Raw genomic sequence first — 19726 nt, forward strand, 5'->3', positions numbered from 1 at the left:
AAAATTTCCCAAGTTATACAGATTTTCTGAGTTCTCTGACCCAAACCAGAGTCTAGCCACAGATTGTTTTGACTCGCAGAATTTACGGGGCACATAGGCACTTCCTTTCCTTGATTCAACCTGACCCCTATTTGGGGAACAAACTCTGCCCAAAAGCCTTTTTTCTTTTAATCTTTTGGTTTTACATAATTATTCTCTTGCTTTGATTCTTTTCCCTCCACCCCCATTCAGTGCCCCTTCCAGTGGAAGGCTTAGGCAAGCTCTGGTCACAGTTGGATCTAGGTGAAACAGAAGGGGTTGATGGGATAATGTATTCACCCCTAGTTGGAAAAAATTAAAACAAACTAGATAGAGAGATGGCTTCCAAACAACCTCGAGTAGCTACTGAGCAGGTGTTTCTGGAACCTCTTTGGAAGGGCAAGGGGGTCAGTCTACCACAGTGTTTCACTGCAGCTTGTTTAGATTTCATTGGCCTTCCAGAAAGGGCACAAATTAAACTTGACAAATCTGCACTTAGGAATCCCGTTCCGCTTCCAGAAGTGGGAGTGCCCATGGATCTGGGAAATCCGCGAGGCACACCCCTGCAAGGTCACGTTCTAAGGAAGATTCCCGGCGTTCCAGATCCAAGTCAAGGTCCAGGTCTGAGTCTAGGTGAGTGAGCCCTGAGCTTGGAGGGTATTCTAGAAGGGATGGGGTGGGGGTTGGATTGCATAGGCTGCTGAATCTCAGTAGAGAAAGAAAATGATACTGATTTGATCCATGATGATTTTTTGCTTTATAACTTCATCGGGAACTAACTGCTCTTTGAAAAGCTGGCTTCATCCAACAGGGATTGCTGAGCAATCTCCTTGTTCCTCGAGTCCCAAACTTTGCCTTGGCTTCTATCATCACAGGTGGCAACCATCCTACCTCAAAGCTTTTCAGTATCATTTTGTGCCTCTTCCCTCCAAACAGGTGTTTCTGATTCCTTACCAAGGCAGGTCAGTCATCTCTCCTGTAACTTTAGTCTCTTAGAGGCCCATTTTGAGGCAGTGTGTCATAAGAGATTGTGCAGTGGACTTGGCGTCTGAATGCCCTGGGTTCTCATCCTTGCCCTGCCACTACCTTTGTGACTTTGGGCAAGTCACAGAACCTTTGAGCTTCAGTCCTCTTCCTAAAATAAAATGAAGGGGGATCCACCTCTAGTCTATTCTAAGCTTCCTTACAGCTTTAAATCAATGATCCCTTCCGTTTGCTGCCTCCATTTATAAAAAAGCATTTGACCCTTACAAACTATTCATCTCGCTTCCTGTTAACCTCTAATTTTAAAAAATCATTCTTCAGCGGTTTGTTTTCTCACCCCCTTGGAATCTGTTCTTCTGTCCACACTGTGATGTACTGTAACTGTTCACTGACTACTAGTGACCACCTTTGCTTCACTGGCATTAGACTTTGCTGACCCCTTAAGGTCTCCCAATATTTCCTAAGATGCTACTGATAATCATACCTACTTTTTTGACTCTTTCTCCTGTCTCCTTAGTATTCCTGTTGCTACTTCACCAATCTAGAACCCTCATTGCCACATAGGAGACAGTTATTAGAATTGCTTTCTGACCAGCCTTCCTGGGTTTATTCACTGTTCTCTGCAGTCCTTGTACATTATTACCAGATAATCCATTGTGTATGGGTATCATCGTCTCTTGCCCCAAACCCTTCGTTTGCCCTATTACCTGCTAAAAATATCTCATGGTGATCATTTCCCAATTCCTCATCCTCCCATCTATCTCAGACAATGTTACTTCACATAGTACTTTGTGTTTCTCCTATTGTGGACTGTTTGGCTTTGTTCTATCCCCTTCCAATGATGGTGACTCTACAAAACACCAGCCATGCCTTGGGAGGGTGGGGGGTTAAAGACAGCATTTGATTGATCATAACGACAAAAAATTTGTCCTGCAGATCGAGATCCAGAAGAAGTTCCCGAAGGCATTACACTAGATCACGGTCTCGGTCCCGCTCTCACAGACGCTCACGGAGCAGGTCATACAGTCGAGAATACCGAAGGCGACACAGCCACAGTCACTCTCCAATGTCTACCCGCAGGCGTCACGTGGGGAATCGGGTAAGCAAAGCACACCAGTTTCCTTGTTCAGATTTAGGCTGCCTAAAATTATTTGGCAACAGATCTGTGGTTTCTTGGGTTATTTTTCCCATTGATTTGTGTTTGGTTGACCTTGGTCCATAGAGTGTTGGGTTGGCAGCAAAAAGAAGAGAATGTTTCAAGTTTGGAGAATTATGGAGTCTGGTATTTGAATAGTAACTACTTCAGGCTTTTATCATTGAGGATATCTTGATACGCTGGGGTACTTGGCAACTGAATATTCTCTAGAAATACAAAGTGTCCAGCTTGAAAACAAAATGATGTAGGGATCCGTTGGTAAAGGGCACAATGAATGCACGCTCATTATGGTGCAGAATGATATGATCAAGTCTGACATTTTGACCATTCATCTTTTTTGCTGTGCTCCCTTAGACTGTGCAAACTAAGTGAGTTTGTTAAATATTTAGATTGAAATTCCATTTGACAATAGCCATTCCCCAAAGTTCGAAGAACAAGCACCTCCTGGCATTTCTTTTGCACATACACTCCAGTCTTGAACCACTTGTGTGTTAAAATTATCCTAAGCTTATTGATGATGATTCATGACAATAACAGACCAAATTCCAAAATCAAGAAAAGATTTTGGTGCCCATCTTCCCAGCTACAGTCTGAAGATCTGATACCTTTTTAGTTGTGGTTCTTTTGTGCTCTTCTTTAAGACTTTTCAAGGCTATTTCTGAGTTCTTTTTATTTTTAATTATAGGCCAATCCTGATCCCAACTGTTGTCTCGGGGTGTTTGGACTGAGTCTGTACACCACAGAGAGGGACCTCAGAGAAGTATTTTCCAAATACGGCCCAATTGCAGATGTGTCCATTGTGTATGACCAGCAGTCACGGCGCTCTCGGGGGTTTGCCTTTGTCTACTTTGAGAATGTGGATGACGCCAAGGAAGTAAGTAGGAACAACCACCTACACTGGGGTGTTTTGGGTGTCTTTTGGTGCTTGATAGAGTAGGAGGAGGACTTTCTACCAGAAAGGTGCATCCCATACATGATGTGTGGGGGATCCTTTAGTCTGAAGTTTGCCCTTGAAGAACGTGCACCCTACCAGAGGGGACCGTACATTTGTTATTGGGTTGGGTGTACTATATATACAAAGTAAATATAGAAGTGCATTTCCCGGGTTGAAGATTACTGGTCAATGACCATCTTTCAGAAAAGAAACTAATGTATCTGAAAATGAAACAATTTGGTCAAGGGATGTGGTCAAGCAAACATTTGAAAGCCATTAAAAACAAATCAAGAATGTCTTCATTTACAAATTGGAGACCCCAAAGTAAGCATCTCACAGTTAATGACAAGAACTGGGGCTAGAGTCTAGTTTTGTTTCAACCTTATCTAAAATTGAGACTCTGGAACACATTTATTACCAAAAAAAACCTATTAATTTGTTTGCTTGTCTAGGGAGTTGGATTTTGTATACTGGCCTTCTAACTCTAACTTCTAACTTCCAATATGAGAGTAATTCCATTTTTCAAAGTTATATTTGATACACATACCTGCAATCCAATGCAATAAACAAACATCCTTAAAAGGTAATCCGAGCCACCACCAAGACCCCTCACCCCCCACCCTTGGGTGCCCTCCCTCCCCCCCAAAGATTCTCAGAACTAAGACTAGTTAGAAAATTCAGGTGGGATTTAAGTGCCAAGCAAATTTTATAAAGTAAGCCATATTAAAAGCTTTGTTAGAGTTAGGCTCATTTTGATCATGTGTAAATATAAGATTTATATATTTACATATCCTCAAGATTCTGGGGAAGGAAAGGTAGAATATTCATGAGGCCTTATGGTAACCCAAACTCATTTTGCATTCAGTGGGAAAGAGCCCTATTCCCAAGCCTGCCAAGAGTTTGAGAAGACTTTCAGGACAGGGAGTCTTAATGGAAGCTTTTTAACACATGAACAAGAAGAGGTGGTCTTTTTGTCCCTTCTGCCTATCCCTGAAAAGTACTCTTTAGAGCAGTGATTCCCAAAGTGGGTGCCGCAGTGATCCAGGGGGGGCAGTTGATGGCCACAGGTGCATTTATCTTTACTATTAATTGTTATTAAAAAATTTTTTTTAATTTCTAGGGGGCTGAGTAATATTTTTACAGTATGATATCTCCACTTGCCATCTAATATAAATACTATAATAATAAATATAATATAAATACAAAGAAATTTTAGTTCCCTTACTCTGGAATGCATTATTTTCCAAGTTATCCCACCTGTTCCTTGATCAATTGATGTCTGTCTGTCATGGTGCCTCTAGGTTCAGGTCTTAGTTTTCCAAGTTATTTAGTTGTGTGACTTTGGATAAGTCACTGGGCATTTTTGTAATACATCTGATGTATAAAAGAAAGTGTGATCAGTACAGAATAGCCAGCTTCATTAGGAAGTGTCAGAGGCAAGATTTGAACTGAGATCTGACTAGTTTTATGCTGGCCTTTTAACCATATGAAACTACTTAAGCCACCCCCATAGCAATTTTTGTCACGAAAATCACAAGTCCGGGTCAAAAAGAAAGAATAATCTTGGTGGCAACTCATACTTCCATTAGTGCATTCTCTACACATGATCTCTGTTAAATCTTTCCAAAGGCTACCTTGGAAAGAGGATGGATTAGGATACGGCTTGGTACAAGGGAAACCACTGAGCTTGGGTTCAAGTGTTGCATGGGTCAACTCCTCCCTTCCCCCCCCCCCCCCAAAAAAAAACAAATCATTTCCTCTGTGTTTTAAAGGCTAAGGAGCGTGCCAATGGAATGGAACTGGATGGACGGAGAATCAGAGTGGATTTTTCTATAACAAAAAGGCCCCACACCCCAACTCCTGGAATCTACATGGGAAGACCTACTTAGTAAGTGATTCTTTGCACTATTCAGAAACCACCATGGAGGGAAAAAATGAATTCTAGTTTACTCTCAACTATCTCTGGGCTTAGGGATCTGGTTCAACTGAGAGCCTGCCCCAGTTCAGAAGCAGTAATTAGTCTTAAAATCTTCAGTTAGCAGTTCCCCTGCTGCTGTCAAGCATGCTCGCCTCTGAACTCTGAAGTGGTTACAAATGAGCTTTGGAGACCCTCCTTTAATGTGACAATTGAAGACCCTTTGTAAGCCTTTTAATGCTGTGGAGATCTGTGGCTGTTATTTTTGCCTCTTACGGTACATGTTAGATAGTAAAAAGAGGCAACCAATAAAAGCTACATAGCCACATGCATCTATCTTCCCTGTTAAGCTCCAGCTATTAATGTCTCTCTGCCTTTTATTTTTAAAAAAATTTTTTAATAATGTTTTCCCAAAGTCCCCCAGAATTGTCCTAGATTATTGTATTGCTAATTAGTAGCAAAGTATTATGTATATAATGTGTATGTGATATTATTGCAAGGGTTTTTACATAGTAACTTAAGTTGAATTTGAGTTAATATCTTTAGGGGTTTTTTAAATTATAGTTTATTTTTTTATTTTTAGATGATATTTTTTGTAACTAAATATCTGTGTAATGTGTGACTTGCATTTTGCAAGATGTTTTACTTTCTTCCTTCCTATCTTTAATTCTCCCTGTTTCTAGTATAGAATATATAATAGTGTAGTTTGGTAAGATTCATTGGGGAAGGATATTCTTCCCAACCAATCAGGGGGAAATGTTGTGATAAGGATTTATTTAGTTTCATTAGGAGCAGGGGTTTAGATCAGAGAAAGGGGTTGAGATTTTTCCGCTGTCCCCTTTAAGAGAGGGGCAAACAGTTTGTTGGGGGCTCTTTAAGAGACCTACTATCATTTATTTGAGAGGAGATTCATACTAAACGGAATGTTGACTGAGAGCTTTTCCCCTCTGAACCAGAGGGGGAGCTGAAGAGCAATTTTTTGGCCACTGGGGTGACAGTTGGATGGGAATAAAGAGAGACTTAACTGTGAGATGGCCTGGTTCTTCTCTAACTCGAGAGAGAACCTACTTCAACTTCTTTGAAGATTTCATATAAGTAACTTTAGGCGTTTACTATATCTGTTTAAAGTTCATAGTTTTAGCTTAGGTTAGTAAGTTAGAAATTTAATATCTTTAGTAGGTGGTATCTACCTATGTAGACAAAGAAGCTCCATGAGGAGCAGTTTTGGGGGAGTTATTTAGATATTAGAAATATATTAATAGATCTCCTATCTATCCCTAACTACTAGTTTCTATCCTCCTTCCTATCCCTACCTTAACAAGGAATAAATAAGCGTCAGATTAAACTGCCTCCAGCCTTTCAGTTACTGTGTACAATGTTCTCCTGGTCCTGCTTATTTCACTTGCATCAGTTCATGGAGATCTTTCTGGCTCTTTCTGAAATCCTCCTGTTTATCATTCCTTTCAGCACAATAATTGTATTCTGTCATCAACATGTACCACAATTTGTTCAGTCATTCCCCTTGAGGGACTTTGGATTGAAAAGCAGGCCCGGAGGCAAGAGATTCAGGGTTCAAATCTGGCCTCAAACTTCCTATCTGTGTGACCCTGGGCAAGACACTTAACCCCATTGCTTAACCCTCTTCTTGCCTTAGAGCCAATACACAGTATTGGTTCTAAAGTGGGAAGGTGATTTTTTTTTTTAAGGGGAAAAAATATGACTGAGCAATATAAGGAAATATCAGTATCCAGGCTACAGGTCTTAGTGTATAGGCAATAATCCTAAATTGTATTGTCTGCCACAGCCCCACTATTGGGGGCCCCTGTGTTCATACCTCCCCTCCCCCAATTTTAAAAAAATCTCATTACTGAAGAATTATTATAGCTTAGTTTATACTTTTTAAGTCATAGTATTATATATTCATAGTACTTATGTAATTATATAGTATCTATAGGTTATTTAGATCATAGGCAAACTCAGATTATATACCATTAAGATTTTGGTGGTTTTTCTATCATGGCCTATATGCAGATTAAGGGTTGGATTTTGCCAGGAATTTGCATTAAACTCCTCCTCCATCTCTTTTCAGAATAAATCTTCCTGATTAGTTTGCTACAATTTTTGCACAAGGTTTTAATTCTGATAAAATGTTACTGCTTTACATATGTCATCCAGGTATGGAAACAGGTTTTTTGAGTAGCCAGAAATTAACTTCTTGTTTTATGTTCTTGTCTAGTGGCAGTTCCCGCCGTCGAGATTACTATGATCGAGGCTACGATCGAGGTTATGATGATCGTGACTATTATAGCAGATCCTACAGGTAAGAGGTCTGAATGTTCAGGTTGTTCGGATACTCTTTTGATTCTCTGTGACACTAAAGGAAATTTACAACTCTTGAATTATCTATAATGATTCTTTGGTAGACTTGCTTGTTTAAAAATCATTCTAACAAAGTTATTTTGGTGCAAACGGCTTTTGGACTTAGCATTTGAAATCTAAAGGCAAATATTTGTACCTTTCCCAGGTTTCACAGAACTTTCAAGACTAATGTCATTTAATTGCTTACACTCAAGTTAAGCCATGCTGCCTTTATTAGACAAGTTACATGTTTTAAGAAATCTAGGGCCATAGAGATTTCATCTCAATTCCAAGGCAGTATGTTCATTGATTAACTCCTTGTCACAGGCATGTGGATATAGTCAGTTTATATGGACAACATGTAGAAAATGAACTGCAGAACACCCCATGAATAAGTAGTTACAATGTGTCACAAACTTTTAAAAAATTTGTTTAAACATCAGGTAAACTTAACCAAATACTCTGTAGTAATTTAAAATAAAGTGGACAGGTAGAACTGAATCCTTGAAATGCATAATTGGACCACTTGAGTCCATTAACCAATACAGTAGGGCAAAAGCCCTTGGAACTTAACCATGGGCCACATACTAGCCTCGTCTGTTCTTATATAGCCTTCCCCGTCTCCCAAGGACCAGAAGGAATAGGGACAGAGAAAAAGTCTTATTTATTCTATTGATTAAAGGGAACCAAAACTGAAGAAAAGTCATAATACTGTGTTGTTAGCGCCCATAAACTAGTCCAGAAGATCACATTTTGAGAATTTTCTGGGGTGCCTTTCTTGCCACAAATAGGAAAGGGCTTTTTTGTAATAAACCTGTTCAGTATGTCTGAAGATCCTTTTCCTCCCTCAGAGAAAGCCATTGACAGAAAGCATCTATAAGCTCTAGGTGTACAGTTTGGCCTCTTAACTTATTTTAAGAAAGAGAAACTTGAGCCTTTTAAGTTAGGAACTTGAACATTTTCAAATGGAAAGAATTCTTCTAATACCCACCAACATCCTGAGATAAAGGGGTTGTGGTGGAGAGAGAGAAAATGAAAGTGGGGATGGGATCCAAGGAATTAACAGGTCCTAACTTCAGTCCTGAAGAGGCCTGTGTTGTCGGGTAGCCAAAGGTTAGTTACTTATGGGTGCAGTTGTACATGATTGAATATACACACAGAGCTTTATTTTGTATACATAACATTTTGAACTTTAGAAGCCAGCTGAATCTTTTACAGTAGCCCATTCTATCGGCTGTTCTTTTAATGTCATCTATGAATCTCAACTAAGGCCTGCCACTTTAGAAGCTTGGTTTGGGAGGGTGCGTGCCGGGCTATATTGTTAGCACTTAATTTATAAACACCACAAGATGTTGTTGAATGTTTGAGGAGCATTGTTCGTTTAATATGATTTGGTTTGCAGTGTAAGGGATTGTGCCCAGTGGTGGCCACCAGGAGCCTCTTTGCTTTCCAGCATTCATAACAATTTGGAAGGGTGGAGCAGCTTTAATTTATGCTTTGCGATTATTAGCCTGGAAAAGATAACTTAAGCCATGATTGCTGTTGTAATTACAAGTATTTTTAAAGGGTGTCATATGGAAAAGCTATTAGATATGTTCTGTTGGCCCCAAGTCTAGGAGCACGGGTGGAAGTCACAGAGGCAAATGTAAGCTTGGTGGAAGGAATACCTCACAAACAACAAGGGCTTCTAAGGGGAGGGAGCGGGTTGCCCCTTACTGGAGTTCTTTGAGCTTCGGCTGTGGCGGTGGTGACAGTAGAGTTGATGCTTATTCAAGGCTGTTGGTTGAACTAGAGGGCCGCTGAGGTCCAATGCTGGGATTATATGATGTTTGTGTCTGCTATTAAATGTCATCTAATACACTTATAACTCAACAAACCAAACTGCAAAAAAGTCTTTTGCTTCTGTCTTCACAGAGGAGGAGGTGGAGGAGGAGGAGGGTGGAGAGCTGCCCAAGACAGGGATCAGATTTACAGGTATGCTAGGCGAGGACTTAGTGTTGGAAGGCCTCTGATGATGATGGTGCTCAAACCGAGCTTGGTCAGACCAAAGGGTCCTCCATGCAACGTTTATGCTAGTAAATACTTTGTAAGAATATGTATATTGAGACCAAATGAATAAGACATGCGAAGTGAACCTCTTTGTAGTGCCATATTAAGGCCAATTTCCAAGAAGTTAACTAGATGTTGAAAAAAAAATGTTTTAAATTTTTTGGTGTGAAATCACAAGGTATTCATTGAGACAGATAAAAGTGGCACTGCAGGGCAACTTGAAGGTTGACCTCTTTCAAGTATGGCTGGTTTTCCCTCTGCTTGGAGCCTTGATTTCCATTCCCCCTCTACACATCCTGGGTGCAGTTTATGTAGTTCCTGTCATTAGCACCTCATTTCCAATAGACAAACACCACCTTGGAAATTCAAGCTGGGTGTAATTCTCAGTTATTTTAGATACCCACCTCTACTAGGCCAATGGCTTGCTTTGCAAAAAGAGGAAGGGGTGAGGTGGTTTAAAAGAGACTCTCCATACTGCCCTTCCCTTGACCCTCATTTTTGTTTTGAGAATTGGGTGTTCTGAGTTATTGAAGTGAGGTTGTCGGTGGTGTTTGTCAGAGTCCAGTTTGGACAGTTTTGGGGGGATCTGCAACAAAATGTTTAAGTATAGTTAGGACCATGATTGGACAGGGACAATAGAAATGGACCTTCTAGTAAGTCTTAAATCACATTTGGAAAAGTGAGCTGTCTCCCAGGGGTGGGGACCATGCCATTATGCTCTGACCCTCTACTGAGTCCTAGGAGCAAGTTCAGGTTCCTGGAAAACATTCCATAGTTGGATTGGTTTCATTCACAAACTATCATTGCCCAAGTACTCCCTACAAGCTAACTTAGGGAGTCATTGTTTGTGGTGGGGGTTTAATCACTTTTCTTTCATTCATTTATAGGAGGCGATCACCATCCCCATATTACAGTCGTGGGGGCTACAGGTCACGGTCTCGATCTCGATCTTATTCACCTCGTAAGTGAAGAATATTTGGTTTGCTTTTGAGTAACAATTCAAAACTGGTAGGCCTTCCTGGGGGGTCCCAGGTTGTTTTTCCCCGTACACACAATATGATGAGCCATGCTTTCCAAATCAGAAACGGTTACCTCTTACCAGTTTTAATATTTATAGTCTCCAAACCCAAGCCATCACAAGCCTTTGTGCCGTTTGTTTGACAGGCACATTTAAATGGTGGTGTTTTTAGTAGATACCAGGATAGTTGGTTTTGCCTTAAAAAGTATTAGGAGGAACCTGGGGTGATAAAAATGAAAACCATTAATTGTAAAAGAAATATAACAGTTATTTTTTCCAAGCCCAGACCATCCCAGAAAAGGTACTTATTTCTGAACCTATTTGTACCTGGGGGAAATATGAGAAACAGACTAAATGACCCAGTTGTATAGTGTCAGTCAGGACTAAAGGGAGAGGGGCCTGGGTTGATGATTATTTCGATGAGATAAGCATTAATATTTGTACTTCTCCCTTTTTTGTGTGTGTTTGGGACAGGTCGCTATTAAAGCATGAAGATGGTGGATTTCTGAAATAAGATTTTGTTTTGTGGACAATACTTTTTTATTGTCTCCTGTTTAAAAGTGAACAGTGCCTAGTGAATAGGTGACTTTTACACCTTTTATGAAGACTACTTTTGGTGGAGTTGAAATGCTGTTTTCATTCTGCATTTGTGTAGTTTGGTGCTTTGTTCAAAGTTAAGTGTTTTCAGAGAAGTATGTTTTGCATGTATTTTTTTACAGTCTAAATTTTGACTGCTGAGAAGTTTCTATTGTACAAAAACTTCATTTAAAAGGTTTTTCTACTGAATCCAGGGTAACCTGAAGATTTGACATTTATGTAAAATGCCTCCAAATGGTAAACCAACAATAAACAGTTTGATTTCTACTTTTCTTTTCACTACATCAATGCTTAGGAAAACAATTTTCAGATTAGTCTGTGGAAAATAAAAGTCAGATGCCCTTTCACCCTTGCCATTTAGAGAGCACCATACTTAATCTATCTACAACTGAGTGTTACAATTATAAATAATACTGTGTAACTCTGTATTACTAGTATTAGAAACTAAAGGTATTTCTATCCAGCAATTGCTTAATGCTTGTCTGAATGTTGTTTGTCAAGCCTTTATGTAATCTGTGCAAAATAGCCAGTGAGGAAAGGAGAGTTACAACCTGATGAGGCCTTGAAGAAGGCCCATCTTCCTTGTTGGGACTGTTCTGAAGGTGGGGATGTGTTGAGCTTCCAATTTTCCATAAATAACAGAACATTCCACCACAAATGTAATCTTAATTTTCTGGCTTTAGATTACAATAAAAATGGGTGCTTCAGAAAAGGTGGGAGAAAGGAACACTTAGACAGTTTAATGAGTGAACCTGAAGACTTGCCTGTTAAATTTCAAAAATGATTTGAAGATCTTTTGCTTACCAAAGGAGGCCTGATTCACTCGACTGTTTTGAGAACTGTTTAAATAAACTGTTAATTAAAAAGATAAGTTGGTGGTGATCTCAGTTTGCCTAAAAAAAATTCCATTATTGATGGTTTTTTATTTAATTGATTTAGAATATTTTTCCATGGTTACATATTCATGTTCTTTCCCTCCCCTCTTCCCATCCCTCCCTCCCCCCAATTAGCCAATGAGTAATTCCACTGGGTCTGGGTTTTGATGGTTTAAGAAAAATGAAGTGGTGGCTACTGTTTTGCTATCATGGCTTCCACCATTGGTCTTTTATAAACCTGTCCTTGGATAGCCCCTCATAGAATCCCATCTTATATTAAGAATCTAAATATTGCTTCCCCACAGGAGAGGGAGAAAGCAGAGGGCATGGGAGGAATATCCCCTGGCTTGGTGGAGAAGGGAGGGGAGTGGCCAGAGTGCTCAGCTCCCCTCCAGCTCTGCTGTCTGTGAGCTGCCCACCTTAACCCATCCCACCCTACCCCCATGTGCTTCCATTGGGCTATTGGGTGGAAGGTTCGGGGTGTGGAAAGATCAGGCACAGGGGAGAGGGGAGCAGCTCTACCCCAGTCCCTACAGACACTCATCTGTGTACCATCTTTGGCACTTGCGCCATAGGTTTGCCATCCCTGGGCTAAGCAATAGTAATTAAGTGGCTGGCCCACAGTCACACAGGAAGTGTTTGAGGTCACATTTGAACCCAAGACCAACATGCTTGGTATTCTGTCAAGTGAAGAATAGAAATTGATCTTCACAAAGGCAGTGGGCCATAACTTAGTAACTAAACCAGAAATCCAGTAACAAGCCAGACACCCTGCTAAGCACTGTGGACAAAAAGCCCGACAAGCAGTTTATAGTCTTAGGCTGGAGATGAAGGAGTTTGGAACATGACATGCAAGTGAAATCTGGAAGAGGCAGGAGCTCCATGGAGTTGGTCTGAGTTTGGATCTGATATGGATGGGGGCGGAGAAGGGGCTCCAGTGGGAAGAGAACCCCAACCTGTGGGATTGAGTGGTGGCATTTCTGGCCCAGATAAGTGATGCCAAGTTCTCGAGGAAAGCTGGTCTCTTCCCTAAAAGAAGGGATGGGGCCCAAGGAATACCACTCCACACACCAGGCCGGAACTTGTGAGCAGTTGATGAAACAGCTTTTAAAAGGATGAAGAGCTCGGTTCTAGAAGCCCTAGAGAGTGGCCCCAGTGAAGGAAAGAGCCCTCTACATGCCCAGATTCCACAGAACAAGTCAGGCCAGGGTTAGTGTGAGGGTGAAGAACCTTCAGCCTCACCTTGATCTAGCTTTCTCCAATAGTCTGATCATTAGCTCAGGATATTAGCAAATAAGGTTCTCAAATCCTCCATCCTTTTCCCTTGTTCCCAACCCCATTAAATTGGAATCAAATATAGTGATTATCAAGTACCTTTCCTGAGTGGTCAGTATATCAAAGCCCTTGGGAAGGGGAGATCCTTAAGCAGTCAGATTTCACCGTTATCAAACAGCACATCAATATCCCTTATCAATCATTATTCCAACCTCTGGTTCCACCTGGGCAGCTGTTATAAGAGATAGCTGGCAGGCTCCACTGAGCAAACCTGCCAGGAGAGGAGCATCTACACAGAGGCCGTGGGTGAGAGTGTGCTCTCTCCCACCAAAGCCAATCTACCTTTCAAAAGCCTCAAGCCTCCATATCCTTTATTATTATCCATCAATCCCCCTCTATTTTTATAACACCTTCAAAACCTGCATTCTATCAAATGACTATAATTCCAGATGTGTGTGGCACCTGCACAGTCCTAGGCTGTTGCATTCTGGCTCCACAGGGACGTCTGGCATCGTCCTCTTTGCTTGTTCAAACCCAGGAGTTCTTAAGCTTCCCCCTGCAGACCCCTCTCAGAATCATTTTTTTCTTAATTCATAATTGAGGCAGATGCTGGAGTTCAGATCGAGGTTCCCAGAATCATTTGTGATTTTTTCCAACACCACATTCATTAATTTTAGAAATTATCCCTAGGTCAAGGATCCAATTATAAGAGTAGAACATCTATTCTCTTTCACTTTCCTATCTGATCTCTTTCATCTCTCCTCCCTCTTTTTCCCTCAAAACCCTTTGCTTAAAAAAAAAACACAACTTCCATTCACCCATCACAAATCTGCATACTCAAGATATTAGATCAAGTCTCTTCTGTAACATACCTCTTCATTTTCTCTGACTGTTACCATCATGAAAATAGACATACCATTTGGTATCCCTTCAAATGCTAATCAATAACTTCCCAAGAATTGAGACACTGTCTTTAGCATAGTGCTCATCAATTATAAGTTTCAGTTCATAGTACAAATTGGTAAACTGAGGTAACCACTGAGGATTGAACAAAACCTATGGTACAGTCAGGTTTACAATGAACTGTTGCTTACATTCAAACAACACTTAAAGCACATGTTTTAGCAACAATTTACATAAAAGTCATATTTAAAGGAATATCATAAAGCATGTAGTATTACAGAGTCTGTTTCCAATTACAAGATTTGAAACTTTTTAAGTACTGTAAACCTTAAAGCAAGCCTTTTGACAAGCAGGCTGCTTATCTATTTTCAAGACCAGGAAGTCAAATTTAATAATAAAGTTAGTCAACTTTAATACACTGAGATGAAAAACCATTTATGATAACTTTAAACCCCCAAAAAACATTTTTGATCAATTTAAACACTTCAACCTATTTTTTTAAACCTCTTAAGATGGAAAGATAGATAAGGATGGAAAGCGGTCTTCTTGAGACTATAACATGGGCATTGTGCAGAGATGGCAGGGATCCTGTACCTCTTAACTCCCCTTAACTCAGGCAGGCTGTGAACAGGGAAACTCCCTTCCCCCTTCCTGTCCTAGTGACTCTCCAGGCAAAGACCATTATCGAGGTCCTTTAAGTTGAGATAGACAAAAGAGATACACCTCCCAGCCACACTGATAGCCTAAGCCCTGAGGATCTCAGACGGACCCCCCACCCACAGAATGCCTGAGTACAAGAAATCAGGTCCACACTTGAAAAGGATACAAAAACCCCCAGACGGGGGGGGGGGGGGGGGGGGGAAGGAAGGGATGGAGGGGAGGGGCAACCCCCCGACAGTTGCTCCACTCATGCTGCCATGCCATGTTGTGGAGGGCAACCCCTCAGGGTTGTTCATCTTGCTGGCCTATCTTACTAATAAATCTTTCTTACTTCTAAGCTAAGCTTGGAGTCCTCTCATTCCTGAAAGGCCTCCTTCCCGAACCCAGGGGTTCACCATTTGCACCCCTATAACAACTGTACTGCTAAAAAAAAAAAACCACTACCTACATTCAGAGGAAGAACTGCAGGAGAGGAAACATAGAAGAAAAACAACTGCTTGAACACATGGGTTGAGGCGGACATGATTGGGGATGTAGACTCGAAAGGACCACACCAATGCAACTACCAACAATTTGGAAATAGGTCTTGATCAAGGACACATGACGAAACCAGTGGAAATGTGCATCGGCCATGGGTGGGGGGAGAGCAGGGGGTGAAGGGGAAAGTAGGAGCATGAATCATGTAACCATGTTAAAAATGAATATTAATAAATGTTTAAAAAAAATTTTTGAACCCAGGTCCTCTGACTCCAAGTCTGGTTCTATATGTACTGAGCCACCTAACTATATCCCTATTAGCCCTAGTTCTTAGTAGAAGACAGAGATCCAGACGGAATGCTTCTCCTAAGGCATAAGGGCATATCTAGTTTGGTTATGCTCATAACCTGAGATCTCACCATTAGTTATAACTATACCAGCTGCCCTCCATGATCTTAAACCTTGGGATTTCCATTTGATCATAACAAGTTCCTTAACTTCCATCACTTTATTTTCCTCATTTCTCCTAAACTTCTTCATCCTCACCATAACTCCCAGTTCTTCCATCTTTCCCTGCTCATAAGTTATTATCTCTGTTCTCGACTCACTTTCCTGCCTCCATAATCTTCACCTTATTTGGGTATGTGCTGAAGCTGATTGTTAAGTTTTTGATGTGAGCTTTTACACCTCGAAAACAAGCAAATACTATAAATTAAGGCCTGATTTATTATTCAGTTTGTCTAGACTTAGGAAAGTGATGAAAAAATACTAATAGTGAAGATTAAACTTAAAACGATATGCATCGGGCAACTAAGTGGCTCAATGGATGTAGAGCCAGGTCTGGAGTTGGGAGGTCCTGGATTCAAATCTTCTAACTAACTGATTGCAAAACGAAACAAAACAAAACAAAACTTGCTTTACAAGATATCCATGACTTTTCTATCAACTTTTACTTGCTTGAACATCTCTTTAAAACCTCTGAAGTATACAATTAAAATATACTCATCTTTAAACTCTTTAAGACCTTACTTATGTGTACTGTGTTGCTATATCAGTTCCTAAGTATCAATTCTTTCTCCTTCCTGCGTGCAAGGAAGGGCTTTTTAGCTTGTGAGCAATTTACCCTAAGGCTGCCTGGCTAGATTTAGGTTTTTTTTTTTTATGACTTTAAACCTTGTCTCTTATCCCTCTTTAACAAGTGAGATCACCACAATTTAAAATTTCGCATGTATCAAAGCTTTCATAATAAATTATTCTCTACAAATTTTAGTTTGAACTCCACAACTTCCAAATAACTTTAAGACCTTTACTAATCTTTCAGTATGTAAACAACTGAATTTCAAAGCATTTACTCTTATCCCTTTCAAACCTCTAAAACAGAATAGAACTTCCAGTTTAGTTTCTTTTTACTTCAAAGTATTGCTACTTAACTGATTTAATTCCATCAATATTGCTCTTATTTACCATTTGTTGTCTCTATTTTGCACTAGAATTCACACCTATTATTTCTTTATCCATTACTCTTATTTCCTCTGGCTTCTCCTTTACCATTATTACAAAAAGAACAAAGATACTATATTTAATTGCATGTAATCCTCCTAGTAGATTCCTGGGCTGATCAAATTTTACAGTTTGCCTATCATATATCCTTAACCTATTTAGGTAGAAAACTTCATTCTCTTTATAGTCCAAATGCATACATATTTTGTATTCATTCATCATTACTTTCTAGCAATATGAGTCTAAATACATGTTAATCTCTAGATCATGAATTCCTTCTTATACATTGTACACATTTTAAAAACCATTCCTACAACCCTAGTCAAATACTACACTGTTTAGAAATTCCATCTTTTGCAAAATACCAAATTCTTAGTACCTGTATTATTAAAACCCATGCCTAGATTAACCACTTTAAAAAAACTTCTCGTGTGCCATGTGATTACATGTTGCTAGTTCTGACAGCACATACATTAAAAGAACATCTCATTTGAAAAATCCCTAGTTTAAATCCTAGAATAAGTTCTCAATAACAACATTACGACTTTTTCTGAATGACTTTTACATCTATGAAGTAGCCAATACAGTTACTGTCCTTATAGAATAAACATTCCCTCTCTCTGTCAGACTGGCTATTAACCACATTTAGACAATTCTCAAATTCACTGAAACCAAGGCCTAAAAAACTTCTAACCATGAGTTTTTGTGCTCAATAAAATCTGGTAAATATTTCACATTTGACTGACAGTTACCACAATAAATAAAATTACATTGTACCATATCAAAAATCATTAGCAATTCTCAACCCTTAAAATCAAATCTTAAGTGAAAAAATGCTTCTAATTGTGGAGTAAAATCTCCCTTTTCTGCTCTGAATTTCTCTCTTTTTCACTCCTTTGGGGGCCCATCCAAAGGAAGAAAGAGGAAAAATAATTGAACAGATATTTGCTTTTGTCCTCTGATGAGGATTTTTGATAATGGGAAGTTCAATCTTCCATCTGCCTCTCTTTTTTGTAAGTGTCCAATTTAAGAATACATAGAGACGAGACTGTGACAAAGAAAACAATAAACAGAAATATGCAACTATGTGACAAGCGTGCTTTAAAAGGAAAAAATCATTGCTTTAGGATCCATGTTTAAAAAGAAATGTTTGCAGTGAGAAAACTCATTAAAACAGTTCTGCTTCTGAATGAGCCGTGCACTGCGCTGGGGGGCTCACGGGCTGGGGGACCCTAGCTCTACAGCTGGGGGAAAAGTTGGGAGCCCCTGAAGGCTGGGGTGCACACTGCCCCTTTAACTGAGGAAGCTATGCTGAGCTCACGTACTGTGATCTGATTGGCTGAGCTGACTCCTTGTCCCCTAACTTTCCCTGTGCTTTACACACTGATAGATATAACCTGTCTCTCTTTTTGGCTTGATTTCTAACAAAATGCTTTTGTAGCACCTAGACAAAACTGCTATCTGTTCCCGGTGGGGATTGGAAGTGAGTCACACAAAACAACACAGACTCAACAGAAATCTACAGGACATACTCTCTCACACATTGATACACCTTGGTCTCTTCTAGTGCATCCACTGGTGCTATCGCAACTTACTGGGGAACTCTAACCCACCAAACCCGGAACTGGAACCCCACAAGGTACCCCCCCCATGGGGAACTTCTCACCTGCCGGACCAGGAACTCGAACCCCATGCAATGGGCACCCCCCCCCAACCCCTGCAAGTGCCTATTAAATCTCGAGGACTCGAACCCCAGGCACAACTTCTTACAGTGGGGACTCCTATAGAGGGCCAGCCTCTATATGGTAAGGGTTCTGAGTGGCGTTTTACGGCGTCGGATTGTTAAGACAGGAAAAGAAACTGAGAACAGCCGAACCAGTGGTTAGCCCATGCTGATCCAACGCTATGGGATTTGGACTTTATTTTATTCTGGTTTCAAACAAAGAACACAAAGAGAGAGTCACAGCTGTGAAGGGGTTACTATTCATACACAATCCATTAAAGTCTAAAAAGTAGAGATATGGGTGCAAGGACAAGGGCCAAATTCCAACCACCAATTAGTAGGGGTTTAATTCTGGGAGCAGAAATAAATTTCATGGAGATGTTTACTAATTGCGTTCTGCCTTGATTTACAGATCTGCACCTGGTCAGATAGTCTGGACTAAATTGTCTGGCTCCAGTCATTATCTAAGTAATATATTTTTTAGGGTTCAGGCTTCTTAATTATCAAGGAGAGAAATTGTCAAGGAGAAGAATTGTTAACTCAGTAGCTGCTGGTCTGGTTATGGACTCAAAGCTTTCCAATAAGAATATTGAGAAAGGTGGGGGTTTGAAAATGAGTCAAAAGAGGAGCCTTAGATTTTTACCTGAGATGGCCCATTCTATCTGCATCTGACATGCAGTGCAGAAAAAAACCATACACACAGTTTTACTTGCCCATGATTTTGTAATGGGATCCAGATAAAATATCTATTACAGATACCAAAAAACTTCTTTACTGAATTAGAAAAAACTATAACAAATTTCATTTGGAATAACAAAAGATCAAGAATATCAAGGGAAATAATGAAAAAAAATGTGAAGGAAGGGGGCCTAGCAGTACCAGATATTAAACTATACTATAAAGCAGCAGTCATCAAAACACTGGCTAAGAGATAGAGAGGAGGATCAATGGAATAGACTTGGGGTTAATGACATCAGCAAGACAGTGTATGATAAACCCAAAGAGCCCAACTTTTGGGACATGAATCCACTATTTGACAAAAACTGCTGGGAAATTTGGAAAACAATATGGGAGAGATTAGGTCTAGATCAACATCTCAGACCCTACACCAAGATAAATTCAGAATGGGTGAATGACTTGAATATAAAGAGGGAAACTATAAACAAGTTAAGTGAACACAGAATAGTTTACTTGTCAGATCTGTGGGAAAGGAAAGACTTTAAAACCAAGCAAGAGTTAGAGAAAATTACAAAATGTAAATTAAATGGTTTTGATTATATTAAA

General features: G+C 40.0%; 1 protein-coding gene across 1 annotated transcript; it reads left to right on the forward strand.

Annotated features, from left to right (window-relative positions):
- Positions 1-518: 518 nt before the first annotated feature.
- On the forward strand, positions 519-11895 carry TRA2B (transformer 2 beta homolog). The gene is made up of 8 exons (XM_044673186.1): positions 519-651; positions 1939-2101; positions 2844-3032; positions 4865-4980; positions 7244-7327; positions 9280-9339; positions 10302-10375; positions 10907-11895. Exons 2-8 carry the CDS (start codon positions 2069-2071, stop codon positions 10915-10917), a joined length of 567 nt encoding a protein of 188 aa, XP_044529121.1. The 5' UTR covers positions 519-651; positions 1939-2068; the 3' UTR covers positions 10918-11895.
- Positions 11896-19726: the final 7831 nt, after the last annotated feature.

Source organism: Gracilinanus agilis, chromosome 4 (genome assembly GCF_016433145.1).
Source record: "Gracilinanus agilis isolate LMUSP501 chromosome 4, AgileGrace, whole genome shotgun sequence".
In the NCBI taxonomy this organism is placed as follows: Eukaryota; Metazoa; Chordata; class Mammalia; order Didelphimorphia; family Didelphidae; genus Gracilinanus; species Gracilinanus agilis.